This window comes from Thalassophryne amazonica, chromosome 1, assembly GCF_902500255.1.
Source record: "Thalassophryne amazonica chromosome 1, fThaAma1.1, whole genome shotgun sequence".
Taxonomy (NCBI): Eukaryota; Metazoa; Chordata; class Actinopteri; order Batrachoidiformes; family Batrachoididae; genus Thalassophryne; species Thalassophryne amazonica.
Window position 1 is genome coordinate 133,717,771 of NC_047103.1, and position 14,325 is coordinate 133,732,095.

General features: G+C 41.7%; 1 protein-coding gene across 1 annotated transcript in view; it reads left to right on the plus strand.

Moving 5' to 3' along the window:
* Window positions 1–14,325, plus strand: part of LOC117514475 (ribose-phosphate pyrophosphokinase 2) — an 86,753-nt gene that overhangs the window by 70,679 nt on the left and 1,749 nt on the right. The window contains exons 5-6 of the mRNA XM_034174958.1: window positions 1,142–1,315; window positions 1,594–1,753. Coding sequence (XP_034030849.1) covers window positions 1,142–1,315; window positions 1,594–1,753 — 334 coding nt within the window. The remainder of the gene's footprint in view (window positions 1–1,141; window positions 1,316–1,593; window positions 1,754–14,325) is intronic.

Genomic DNA, 14,325 nt, shown 5'->3' on the forward strand with positions numbered 1-14,325 from the left:
TCAGACCCCTCCATGATTTCTAAGTGGGAGAACTTGCAAAACCACAGGGTGTCCAAATATTTATTTTCCTCACTGTATGTGCAATGACAATAAAGGCTCTATTCTGTTCTAGGCAACACCCATTGATAAATGCCCACAGGTGTACAACCGTCTGCCGTGAAGTATTCAGTAATAGCAAGTTGTTTCATAAGCATGTCTATGTACATCCCTGTTTTTTTTCTTTTTTTGGAGACTACCGATTATGTTGTGTCAAAGGCAATTCTGCACATGCCTGAAATTGCAGGTGAAAATTGTCAATAAATAAAGGATTATTCTTGTACCAGTTTTACTTTATCTTGCTTGTTGTTGAAATAATCACATTGGAGGCAGAACCTTTCAGCTGACCCTTGTAGATGCATTTTTTAGGCTTGGTCTGAAGTTCAGCTAAGCCTTTTTATTATTATTATTATTATTATTATTATTATTATTATTTAATGAAGTTTGGGCAAAAGTAAGTTTTTCCCATACACTCCAAGTTGGTGGAAAGTCTTAACATATTGGAAACTGATGTCAAAGGCTGTGTTGAACTCTGCTTGACCCAAGGAGTCCAGCGGTACCTTGTTTTTGAAAATCAGGCATATGTTCAAAGATTACATGCATAGACACATCTGCAAGTTTGACCTGTTGGTGGCGCTAATGTAATTAATCCATAAATATGTAGAAACACAATAGGGTGTCTTTGCAGCTTTGCCTTCTAATTATGTGTCAGTGCAGCGTTTGTAGGTAGTCGCCTAACAGTCACTCACACACACTCATCTTCAACCACTTACTCAAATTAAGGGCTGCAGGGGGGTACACCCCAGACAGGACGCCAGTCTGTTGCAGATATACAGTATAGACAAACGAGCACATTCACATCCGCACGCACATCTATGGACAATTTAAAGTGTCCACTTCACTTAACCTGCATGTCTTTGGATGTGGGAAGAAGCCGGAGCACCTGGGGGAAACACGGGGAGAACATGCAAACACAGAAAGGCCACAGGTGGGAATCGATCTCATGAACTTCTTGCTGTGAGGCAACAGTGCTAACCACTAAGCAACCGTGCTGCCAGCTAACAGTTAGTAATGATTGTTGTTTACATACTTTTTCTCTGTCCAGAGTAACATCCATTGCAGACCGTCTGAATGTGGACTTTGCGCTCATTCACAAAGAAAGGAAGAAAGCCAACGAAGTCGACCGCATGGTACTGGTGGGTGACGTTAAAGATCGAGTGGCCATCTTGGTGGATGACATGGCCGACACCTGTGGCACAATTTGCCACGCTGCAGACAAGTCAGCATCATCTATGATTTTGTTACTGTTGTGTTGTATCTTTTAGTTTGTTGTTCTTGGAAGTTTTATGCCGAGCGTGCACACAGTAATATGGATGTCCTGCTTCCAGCATATTGACATTTAAAGTGGTGTTCTTTGATCTTTTTAATAACAGCACCTCATGATTTGTGTACTACCATGTTTGCATGTATAAGCTGGTAAATAAAATGAACGCGGTGACTCGCTGCTCTGAATTCAGATTGAGCTGCTTTCTCTGCATTTCCACCCTTTTTTTCTAGGCTGATAGATGCTGGAGCAGTAAAGGTCTACGCCATCCTCACTCACGGAATATTTTCTGGCCCAGCTATTTCTCGCATCAACAACGCCCCGTTTGAGGCTGTGGTGGTCACCAATACCATCCCACAAGATGAGAAGATGAAAGCATGCACAAAAATTCAGGTACACGTCACTCAATTAAACTCAAAACTGTCTCTTGCACTTATATGAGGTTTTAAAATAAGACCGTTTTGCGTCTAACACAGCAGTGGCCAATTGTTCATGTATTGACATAGAAGTGTGGAACTTTGTGGATGTTTAACATGAAATGTCAACCATATTTGTCTGTAAACAGTAGCTTAGAATAAGATTTGGCGCAGGTGTGGAAAAAAATTACACCTGACACTCTAGTGTCCTGCTCATCTCTGGAGTGTTGGTGTGCAATGCCATCAGCACTGAGAGAAATAATTTTTTTCCTCCATAATAGTACTGCAATGTAAAATAATGAAGATAAAATAATGCCAAATGTTCATTAATTTGATGATCATTTTGGCACAGTTTTGATGAGCACTGCAACGCTGAGGCTGATAATTAGAGGTTTTTGCTTTTTCTTTCTTTCTGCTGCTGCTGAGTTCCACACGTGAGTCAAAACACCTGATCTATACTTTTCTTATAGATGCAACTGACTACAAAGTCAAGTTGGAGTTTAAATGTTAAACTGGCGTGTTACTCGTGGGGATCCACCTGCTCCAGATTGGGTAGTGTTTCTAAAATAGATAGCTGACATTTTTAAGGGTGGTAATAAATTAAGCCTCAAGTTGGAATGGCATGTCAGTCCAGAAGGTTTTTAGAAGCATAGACATCAACAGTTTTTAGAAGAGGAACTGAACCCTTTTATTTCCTGTTAATTATGTCATTCTTATGTATTTATAAATTGTTTAGGTTGTTGTTATCATATACACACAATTATTATATAATTATTTAATTTTATTATTACTTCTATTTTGTCATTTGATTTTTAAACGGACCACAAAGGAAATAAGTGTTTTCATTTGCTTGTGTCATCCATGTATTTTTAACATATTTACAATTATATGCACTTACATTGAACTTAGTAAATAAAATCATGCACTCGCATTTTTATATAAAGATGATTTACTGCCCCCTGCTGGACTGGCACGTGAGTCCAAAATGTAATTTGCAACATTAGCTAATATTCGTAGCTTCGCCAAAACTATTAGTCCTATCAGTGTTCCATTTTGCCATTAATCCTTGATCCTAAATACATAAGTATGGCAAATGCCAGCTGTGTTCTCTTGGTCTCTAGTTGAAGTTGTACGCACAACTGTTTGTCTTTACCGCATGCAGGTGCTTCCAATTTTAGACACAAACAGGCACATTTCACTCATGGTGTCAGCAACACGAGACTGAACTCACTCATGGTAACGGCAACACAACTGAAGTGACTAAACCAACTGAACTACAAAATCACAATAAATCAGTAACACTAACAACACCATAATAGTACAGCAGATAACTATAAGAATCGTTCAGATCCGGTTACAAGCACCAAAATTTGACTGTGTATACCTTTTGGTACATATTGTAGAAAAACAATGTTATCCATTTGAATTTTCAATAGGGGGCCAAGTAGGGGTCAATTGAAGAACTGCATAGGGGTAAAAAAAAAAAAAAAAAGTTCCAGTCATATTGAAAGCCATACTACATTATGCGTCTGATCACAAAGATTCCAAAAAGGTATAGTTTGGACTATCTATAACTGAATGTTCTGGAGTTATGGGGTAAAAACAGCAAAAATGGTGACAAAGGTCAGTTTCAGTTTGTACAGGGGTCAAAAGTTAGTTGTTCCAGTTTTGGTAAAACATGGTGCAAATTATTGGTTGAACTAATAGGATTAACAAATGGAATAGTTGTAACTGTGTTGAATGTTTGGTCTCCAAAGTAAAAGTCATACAATGTCGACATCCATTGGATTCTATGACATGTGACATATGTTAAATCAAATCAAATTTGTATTTATATAGCGCCAAATCACAACAAACAGTTGCCCCAAGGCACTTTATATTGCAAGGCAAAGCCATACAATAATTACGGAAAAACCCCAACGGTCAAAACGACCCCCTGTGAGCAAGCACTTGGCGACAGTGGGAAGGAAAAACTCCCTTTTAACAAGAAGAAACCTCCAGCAGAACCAGGCTCAGGGAGGGGCAGTCTTCTGCTGGGACTGGTTGGGGCTGAGGGAGAGAATCAGGAAAAAGACATGCTGTGGAGGGGAGCAGAGATCAATCACTAATGATTAAATGCAGAGTGGTGCATACAGAGCAAAAAGAGAAAGAAACACACAGTGCATCATGGGAACCCCCCAGAAGTCTGTCTATAGCAGCATAACTAAGGGATGGTTCAGGGTCACCTGATCCAGCCCTAACTATAAGCTTTAGCAAAAAGGAAAGTTTTAAGCCTAATCTTAAAAGTAGAGAGGGTGTCTGTCTCCCTGATCCGAATTGGGAGCTGGTTCCAGAGGAGAGGAGCCTGAAAGCTGAAGGCTCTGCCTCCCATTCTACTCTTAAAAACCCTAGGAACTACAAGTAAGCCTGCAGTCTGAGAGCGAAGCGCTCTATTGGGGTGATATGGTACTATGAGGTCCCTAAGATAAGATGGGACCTGATTATTCAAAACCTTATAAGTAAGAAGAAGAATATTAAATTCTATTCTAGAATTAACAGGAAGCCAATGAAGAGAGGCCAATATGGGTGAAATATGCTCTCTCCTTCTAGTCCCTGTCAGTACTGTAGCTGCAGCATTTTGAATTAACTAAAGGCTTTTCAGGGAACTTTTAGGACAACCTGATAATAATGAATTACAGTAGTCCAGCCTAGAGGAAATAAATGCATGAATTAGTTTTTCAGCATCACTCTGAGACAAGACCTTTCTAATTTTAGAGAGAGTGCGCAAATGCAAAAAAGCAGTCCTACATATTTGTTTAATATGCGCTTTGAATGACATATCCTGATGAAAAATGACTCCAAGATTTCTCACAGTATTACTAGAGGTCAGGGTAATGCCATCCAGAGTAGGGATCTGGTTAGACACCATGTTTCTAAGATTTGTGGGGCCAAGTACAATAACTTCAGTTTTATCTGATTTTAAGAGCAGGAAATTAGAGGTCATCCATGTCTTTATGTCTGTAAGACAATCCTGCAGTTTAGCTAATTGGTGTGTGTCCTCTGGCTTCATGGATAGATAAAGCTGGGTATCATCTGCGTAACAATGAAAATTTAAGCAATGCTGTCTAATAATACTGCCTAAGGGAAGCATGTATAAAGTGAATAAAATTGGTCCTAGCACAGAACCTTGTGGAACTCCATAATTAACCTTAGTCTGTGAAGAAGATTCCCCATTTACATGAACAAAATGTAATCTATTAGATTAATATGATTCAAACCACTGCAGCGCAGTGTCTTTAATACCTATAGCATGCTCTAATCTCTGTAATAAAATTTTATGGTCAGCAGTATCAGAAGCAGCAATAAGGTCTAACAGAACAAGTACAGAGATGAGTCCACTGTCTGAGGCCATAAGAAGATCATTTGTAACCTTCACTAATGCTGTTTCTGTACTATGATGAATTCTAAACCCTGACTGAAACTCTTCAAATAGACCATTCCTCTCCAGATGATCAGTTAGCTGTTTTACAACTACCCTTTCAAGAATTTTTGAGAGAAAAGGAAGGTTGGAGATTGGCCTATAATTAGCTAAGATAGCTGGGTCAAGTGATGGCTTTTTAAGTAATGGTTTAATTACTGCCACCTTAAAAGCCTGTGGTACATAGCCAACTAATAAAGATAGGTTGATCATATTTAAGACCAAAGCATTAATTAATGGTAGGGCTTCCTTGAGCAGCCTGGTAGGAATGGGGTCTAATAGACATGTTGATGGTTTGGAGGAAGTAACTAATGAAAATAACTCAGAACAATCAGAGAGAAAGAGTCTAACCAAATACTGGCATCACTGAAAACAGCCAAAGAGAACGATGTGTCTTTGGGATGGTTATGAGTAATTTTTTCTCTAATAGTTAAAATTTTATTAGCAAAGAAAGTCTTGAAGTCATTACTAGTTAAAGTTAAAGGAATACTCGGCTCAATAGAGCTCTGACTCTTTGTCAGCCTGGCTACAGTGCTGAAAAGAAACCTGGGGTTGTTCTTATTTTCTTCAATTAGTGATGAGTAGTAAGATGTCCTAGCTTTACAGAGGGCTTTTTTTTTTTATAGAGCAACAGACTCTTTTTCCAGGCTAAGTGAAGATCTTCTAAATTAGTGAGACGCCATTTCCTCTCCAACTTACGGATTATCTGCTTTAAGCTGCGAGTTTGTGAGTTATATCACAGAGTCAGGCACTTCTGATTTAAGGTTCTCTTTTTCAGAGGAGCTACAGCATCCAAAGTTGTCCTCAAAGAGGATATAAAACTATTGACGAGATAATCTATCTCACTCACAGAGTTTAGGTAGCTACTCTGCCCTGTGTTGGTATATGGCATTGGAGAACATAAAGAAGGAATCATATCCTTAAACCTAGTTACAGCGCTTTCTGAAAGACTTCTACCCCACTGCTGGGTAGTCCATCAGAGTAAATGTAAATGTTATTAAGAAATGATCAGACAGAAGGGAGTTTTCAGGGAATACTGTTAAGTCTTCAGTTTCCATACCATAAGTCAGAACAAGATCTAAGGTATGATTAAAGTGGTGGGTGGACTCATTTACATTTTGAGCAAAGCCAATTGAGTCTAACAATAGATTAAATGCAGTGTTGAGGCTGTCATTCTCAGCATCTGTGTGGATGTTAAAATCGCCCACTATAATTATCTTATCTGAGCTAAGCACTAAGTCAGACAGAAGGTCCGAAAATTCACAGAGAAACTCACAGTAAGGACCAGGTGGACGATAGATAACAAATAAAACTGGTTTTTGGGACTTCCAATTTGGATGGACAAGACTAAGAGTCAAGCTTTCAAATGAATTAAAGCTCTGTCTGGGTTTTTGATTAATTAATAAGCTGGAGTGGAAGATTGCTGCTAATCCTCCGCCTCGGCCCGTGCTACGAGTGTTCTGACAGTTAGTGTGACTCGGGGGTGTTGACTCATTTAAACTAACATATTCATCCTGCTGTAACCAGGTTTCTTTAAGGCAGAATAAATCAATATGTTGATCAATTATTATATCATTTACTAACAGGGACTTAGAAGAGAGAGATCTAATGTTTAATAGACCACATTTAACTGTTTTAGTCTGTGGTGGAGTTGAAGGTGCTATATTATTTTTTCTTTTTGAATTTTTATGCTTAAATAGATTTTTACTGGTTATTGGTGGTCTGGGAGCAGGCACCGCCTCTATGGGGATGGGGTAATGAGGGGATGGCAGGGGGAGAGAAGCTGCAGAGAGGTGTGTAAGACTACAACTCTGCTTCCTGGTCCCAACCCTGGATAGTCACGGTTTGGAGGATTTAAGAAAATTGGCCAGATTTCTAGAAATGAGAGCTGCTCCATCCAAAGTGGGATGGATGCCGTCTCTCCTAACAAGACCAGGTTTTCCCCAGAAGCTTTGCCAATTATCTATGAAGCCCACCTCATTTTTTGGACACCACTCAGACAGCCAGCAATTCAAGGAGAACATGCGGCTAAACATGTTACTCCCGGTCCGATTGGGGAGGGGCCCAGAGAAAACTACAGAGTCCGACATCGTTTTTGCAAAGTTACACACCGATTCAATGTTAATTTTAGTGACCTCCGATTGGCGTAACCGGGTGTCATTACTGCCGACGTGAATTACAATCTTACCAAATTTACGCTTAGCCTTAGCCAGCAGTTTCAAATTTCCTTCAATGTCGCCTGCTCTGGCCCCCGGAAGACAATTGACTATGGTTGCTGGTGTCGCTAACTTCACATTTCTCAAAACAGAGTCGCCAATAACCAGAGTTTGTTCCTCGGCGGGTGTGTCGCCGAGTGGACAAAAACGGTTAGAAATGTGAACGGGTTGGCGGTGTACACGGGGCTTCTGTTTAGAACTATGCTTCCTCCTCACAGTCGGCCTGCTTTCCCGGCTGCTTGGGATCTTCCGGAGGGGAACTAACGGCGGCTAAGCTACCTTGGTCCACACCGACTACAGGGGCCTGGCTAGCTGTAGGATTTTCCAAGGTGCGGAGCCGAGTCTCCAATTCGCCCAGCCTGGCCTCCAAAGCTACGAATAAGATACACTTATTACAAGTACCATTACTGCTAAAGGAGGCTGAGGAATAACTAAACATTTCACACCCAGAGCAGAAAAGTGCGGGAGAGACAGGAGAAGCCGCCATGCTAAACCGGCTAAGAGCTAGTAGCTGCGCTAAGCTAGCGGATTCCTAAAAACACACAAAGTGAATGTGTAAATAATTTAGAGGTGATTCAGCAGAGGGAGTGCTTTAGTTAAGGCACGTGAAGATTACACTGTGAAACAAATCGTTATCTAGTTAACTAGATCAATCTAACTGCGCAGATTAAACAGCTAACAGATACAGCAAAACACCGCTGTGCTCCGGAACAGGAAGTGATACAATACCACAGTGAGAGCCAACCACCAGTAGAGGCAAGCCTATGTTACCCTGTAACATGATAACTAACCATAACACATGGTGCACACTATTCCTTTTTAAAATCCTACTAACTCAACCAATAATTTGCATCATGTTTTACCATAATTGGAGCAACTTTAACTTTTGACCCCTGTACAAACTGAAAGTGACCTTTGTCGCCATGCTTGTCGTTTTTACCCCATAACTCCAGAACATTCAGTCACAGATGGTCCCAGCTATACATTTTTGGAATCTTTGTTCTCAGACACATAATGTGGTATAGCTTTCAATATGATTGGAACATTTTTTTTTTTACCCCTATGCAGTTCGTCAGTTGACCCCTACTTGGCCCCCTATTGAAAATTCAAATGGCTGTTATTTTTCTAAAATATGTACCAAAAGGTATACACAGTCAAACTTTGGTGCTTGTAACCAGATTTGAAGGATTCCTCTGCAAATATTCTGTTATCTGCTGCACTATAATAACATTTAAAACTCCAAAACCCCAAACGCCTGTGGTACATTGCAGCACAACATCCATTGTTTATTGGTTAGCTAAAATTGCTAATTTCTCCAAAAATATTAGTCCTATCAACTTTCCATTTTCACAGCGTTCATCCCTAACCCAAAATACATAAGCATACCAAGTGGCAAATGTCAGCTCTCTTTGCTTTTTGCGTGATCGAAGCCATATGCGCAGACACACACACACAGAGGCCACTTGGCTATTATAATGTAGAATATCGGCAAATCCTACAAACATCATTTAGGCCTGACACAGCTTGTTTGAGACCCCTGTTATATATGTAACAGGAATACTCCTCAAATGACTGAATTTTTATCTCAGACTATTACCTGCCCCCCCAATTAACTGAAGGGACAAATAACTTGTTGACCTCCAAGGTGACTTTAGATTAAAACTCATTGTTGCATATTCTGCTAGCCTTAGTTTGGTTTTTATGCATTCTTTGCTTTTGTAGCATTTTGTTTAAAATACCCCACCACTCACAAAAGATTATCGGAAATACTGGTGTACCGTCTGCAGAAAGTCTGAAGTGCTTACTGTGCTCGGTTGTTGGTGTGACAGTAACTGTGTTTGCTGAGTTGATTCATGTCACTGTGCTGGGAGTGAAACGTCACTGTGATAAATTCATCTATTGCCAATAACCTCTGGACTCTGACCACTTTCACTCAAACATTGTTTGCCTCAATTAATATTGGCTAACTTGCACAATCGCTTGAGGAGAGGTACAAGTCATGAAACATAAAAAATCCAATTGTGTGTAGGGGATACGCGCGCGCGCACACACACACGGACAAAATTATTATTATTATTAGCGACCCCACCCCATAAACTGTACATTTTCTTAAAAATTTTCCCCAACTGCTTTTTAGCAGAGCAAGGAATTTTCAACGCATTTCTAAACATACTAGCTTTATTTTGAGAACTGATCTTTTTGTTGAACCATAGCTCAGACCGCTGTTGTGCAATGATGTGCTTTATATTTTTAATGCTCAGAGCTTGTGAAATCAAGTTAAAACTGAGTGATATCTTTCATTATGCACACAGTATAAACACATCAGAAAGGGTGTGAACTATCACCTGAGAAAGCATAAAAAAATCAGTTTAGACTTGAGAAAAATAATTTTGGATGTTCAAAAAGCAGGAGGAGGATCACAGCCTTTCTGAGTATCAAGAACTGGACTGAGAGGTATCAACAACAAATTTAAAAGGAGCCACAGAGTACAGAACAAGCCCGGCAGAGGTAGGAAGTGAAAGATTTTAAAGACTCCAGAACAACTGCCAAGACACGAGTGAGACTTAGCCAAGTCAGGAATTGTAGTCTCAAAGAGGACAATCACTAGAGCCCGGCACACAATTGGACTGCGAAGTTGAAGACCAAGAAAAAAACTACACTTCTGCAGAAGAGACACCTTCAAGCCAGACTGAAGTATACTAAGGACAACCTGGAGAAAGATTATGCATGCTGGAAGTGTGTCCTTTGGTCAGATGAGATGAAACTAGAGCTCTCTGGCCACAGAGATGTTGCTTATGTTTGGAGAAAGAAGGGAGAGGTGTAGAACCCAAAGAACACTGGGCCCACACTGAAACACAGCAGTGGTGGGTATTATGCTGTGGGGATTCTTTAGTGAGTCTGGAACTGGGAATGTCCTCAGGATGGAAGGAATCATGAAGAAAAAAGGATATATAAAGATTTTGAAAGAAAACCTCAAGCAGTCAGCAGCAAAACTGGGTCTGGGTCATTGCTTTGTCTTCCAACATGGCAATGACCCATTGTCATTCCTGCTGAACAAGGTCTGTTAGAAAACTATCCGACCTTTTTATTTTTTGCAAAAACTAAATGGATTTGAATCATGTGTGGTTGCATCAGCCAAGCTTGAACCTTCATGCGCATGTGTGAGTTTTTTCACGCCTGTCGGTTGCGTCATTCGCCTATGAGCACGCCTTGTGGGAGGAGTGGTCCAGCCCCCTTGTCGGATTTTCATTGTCAGGAAATTGGCTGATTGACTGCCGCTTTGCTTCATCAAAATGTTTTCAGAAAGTGTGAGAGACAGCCAAGTGGAAACCATTTGGAAAATCCAGATGGCTTTCGGTGAAGATCTTATGGGGATCACACAGATTAAGGACAATTACAACTGGATTAAAGACGGCCCACAGCGGCGGATGGCGCACCGAGTGGCGATCGACAGGCTCAAACGACCAGATCATTTCCAAAGTGAACGCTTTGTTGATCCGGGACGTCGTCTGACTACCAGAGAAATGGCAAGACAGCTGGACATGCCACAACATGTCCTGTGAGGCTTCATCACGGCGTTGCTTTTTGTTCTGTGCCCTGCGCCTCCGTCACGACGCGCGAAGTCCTCCGCACGTCTTTTCATGACAAAAAACTCCTGTAACAATGGAATGTGCCGTTCATTTCCAAAGTAAACCCTTTGTTGATCCGTTACGTCGTCTGACTACCACAGAAATGGCAGAAGAGTTTGAGATCAGCACTTTTTTGGCATGAAAAGACGTGCGGAGGACTTCGCGCGTCGGGACGGAGGTGCAGTGCACAGAACAAAAAGCAACGCTGTGATGAAGTCTCACAGGACATGTTGCGGCATGTCCAGCTCGTCCACAATTTCTCGGATAGTCACACGACTGAAAAGCCACCGAAAGCCATCTGAAAGCCGTCCTCTGAGACCAACACGGAGGTGGTTTTGTGCTGCGCCATTTGCGGCACGGTGGCGCATTCCTCCGCTCCTCTTTCCATGACAAAAATTCCTGTAACAGTGGAATGTGCCGAAAAAGTCTTGATGTCCACGTCTTCTGCCATTTCTGTGGTAGTCAGACGACGTCCCAGATCAACACAGCGTTCAGTTTGGAAATGATCTGGTCGTTTGAGCCTGTCGATCGCCGCTCGGAACGCGGCGCGCTCTCAGCCGCTGTGGGCGGTCTTTAAACCGGCTGTAACACTCCTCAATCTGTGTGATCCCCATAAAATCATCCCTGAAAGCCATCTGAATTTAGCGAATGGTGTCCCGACGCGCGAATTTCTCCGCACATCTGTCTCAATGTGCCGAAAAAGTGCTGATGTCCACGTCTTCTGCAATTTCTGTGGGAGTCAGACGATGTCCCGGAGCAACATAGCGTTCAGTTTGGAAATGAACGGCACATTCCACTGTTACAGGAGTTTTTGTCATGGAAAGAGGAGCGGACGGGACGGAGCCGCATGGCGCAAAGCAACGCCGTGATGAAGCCTCACAGGACAGGTTCTGGCATGTCCAGCTAATCCACAATTTCTCGGATAGTCACACGATTGAAAAGCCACGAAAGCCGTCTGAAAGCCGTCCTGTGAGACCAACACGGAGGTGCTTTTGTCCGCGCCATGAGCGGCTCCGTGGCGCATCCCTCCGCTTCTGTTTCCATGACAAAAACAACAGTGGAATGTGCCGAGAAAGTACTGATGTCCACGTCTTCTGCCATTTCTGTGGAAGTCAGACGACGTCTCGGATCAACAAAGCCTTCACTTTGGAAATGATCTGGTTGTTTCAGTGGGGTTTCAGCCTGTCGATCGGCGCTTGGAGTGCGCCGCGCTCTCAGACGCTGTGGGCGGTCTTTAAACCGGCTGGAGCACTCCTTAATCTGTGTAATCCCCATAAAATCGTCCCTGAAAGCCATCTGAATTTTCTGAATGATGTCCACCTGGAGGTCTCTCACAGTTTCTGGAAAAATTTGATGCAGCAAAGCTCCAAATCGTTCAGACATTTTATTCGCAATAAAAATCCGACGAGAGGGGTGGACCACCGCTCACACAAAGCCTGCTCACAGGCGAATGACGCAACCGACAGGCGTGAAAAAACTAACGCATGCGCATGAAGGTTCAAGCTTGGCTGATGCAATCACACGTGATTCAAATCCATATAGTTTTGCAAAAAATAAAAAGGTTGGATAGTTTTCTAACAGACCTCGTATATGTATGTATGTGTGTGTGTGTATGTGTATATATATATAATGTGTGTATGTATGTGTGTGTGTGTATGTGTATATATATATAATGTGTGTATGTATGTGTATATACACACACACACAGCAGGTTAAAATACTTATTTTAACCACCACCATTTTTCTCAGTAAATTTATTTCTAAAGCTTTTATTGACATGAGATTTTCACCAGATATCAGTAACAACCCAAGTAATACACACATAAAGAAACCAAAACAAATAAGTACAGAAATGAAGTTATGTGTAATCATGTGAAATGGCACAGGAAGGGGGGTGCAAAAACACGTAGAATACCAAGACATCAGCTGAAATCTATCAGTAATTAGAAAGTAATCCTGCCCCTTGTCGGTGCATATTAATATCAACTGGTTCAGTTGCAACTGATGGGCTATTAAAAAGGTGTCTCATTACCAAGGTTTCGCACAGGAAACATCTCAGGAGGGGTAAAAGCAAAATTGCGCTCAGGCTCTTCATAACCCTATTGTTGCAAAACATACCGATGGCACTGGGTACAGAAGGATTTCAAAACTTCTGAATGTTCAGTGAACACTGTGGGGCTATAACCCAGAAGTGGAAAGAACATCATTTCACCATAAACCGGCCAGGTCCCGGTGCTCCTGGCAAAATTTCTGACAAAGGAGTGAAAATAATTATGAGAAGAGTTGTCCAAGAGCCAAGGAACACTTGTGGAGAGCAACTGAACAATTGTTTCAAAGAAAACAATAAGTAATGCACTAAACGGCTATGGCCTGTATGCATGCTCACCACACAAGTCTCTATTACTGAAGAAAAACCATGTTGAAGCTTGTTTAAAGTTTGCTGCACAATATGTAGACAAGCCTGTGAAACACTAGGAGAATATAGTCTGGTCAGATGAGACCAAAATTGAACTTTTTGGATGCCATAATACACACAATAAATGGCACTGCACATCAGCCCAAAAACACCAAACCAACAGTGAAGTTTGGAGATGGGAACATCATGGTGTAGAGCTGATTTTCAGCATACGTCACTGAGAAACGTCATATAATTAAAGGAAGGATGCGCCACACATTTTCAATGGGCGACAGGTCTGGACTGCAGGCAGGCCAGTCTAGTACCCGCACTTTTTTACTATGAAGCCACACTGTTGTAACACGTGCAGAATGTGACCTGGCATTGTCTTGCTGAAATAAGCAGGGACGTCCCTGAAAAAGATGTTGCGTTGATGGCAGCACGCGTTGCTCCAAAACCTGGATGTACCTTTCAGCATTGATGGTGCCATCACAGATGAGTAAGTTGCCCATACCATGGGCACTAACACACCCCCATACCATCACAGATGCTGGCTTTTGAACTTTGCGCTGGTAACAGTCTAGATGGTCTTTTTCCTCTTTTGTCCGGAGGACACGACGTCCATGATTTCCAAAAACAATTTGGAAAGTGGACTCATCAGACCACAGCACACTTTTCCACTTTGCGTCTGTCCATTTCAAATGAGCTCGGGCCCAGTGAAGGTGGTGGCCTTTCTTGATGTTGTTGATGCATGCCTTTTTCTTTGCATGGTAGAGTTTTAACTTGCACTTGTAGATGTAGCGATGAACTGTGTTAACTGACAGTGGTTTTCTGAAGTGTTCCTAAGCCCAC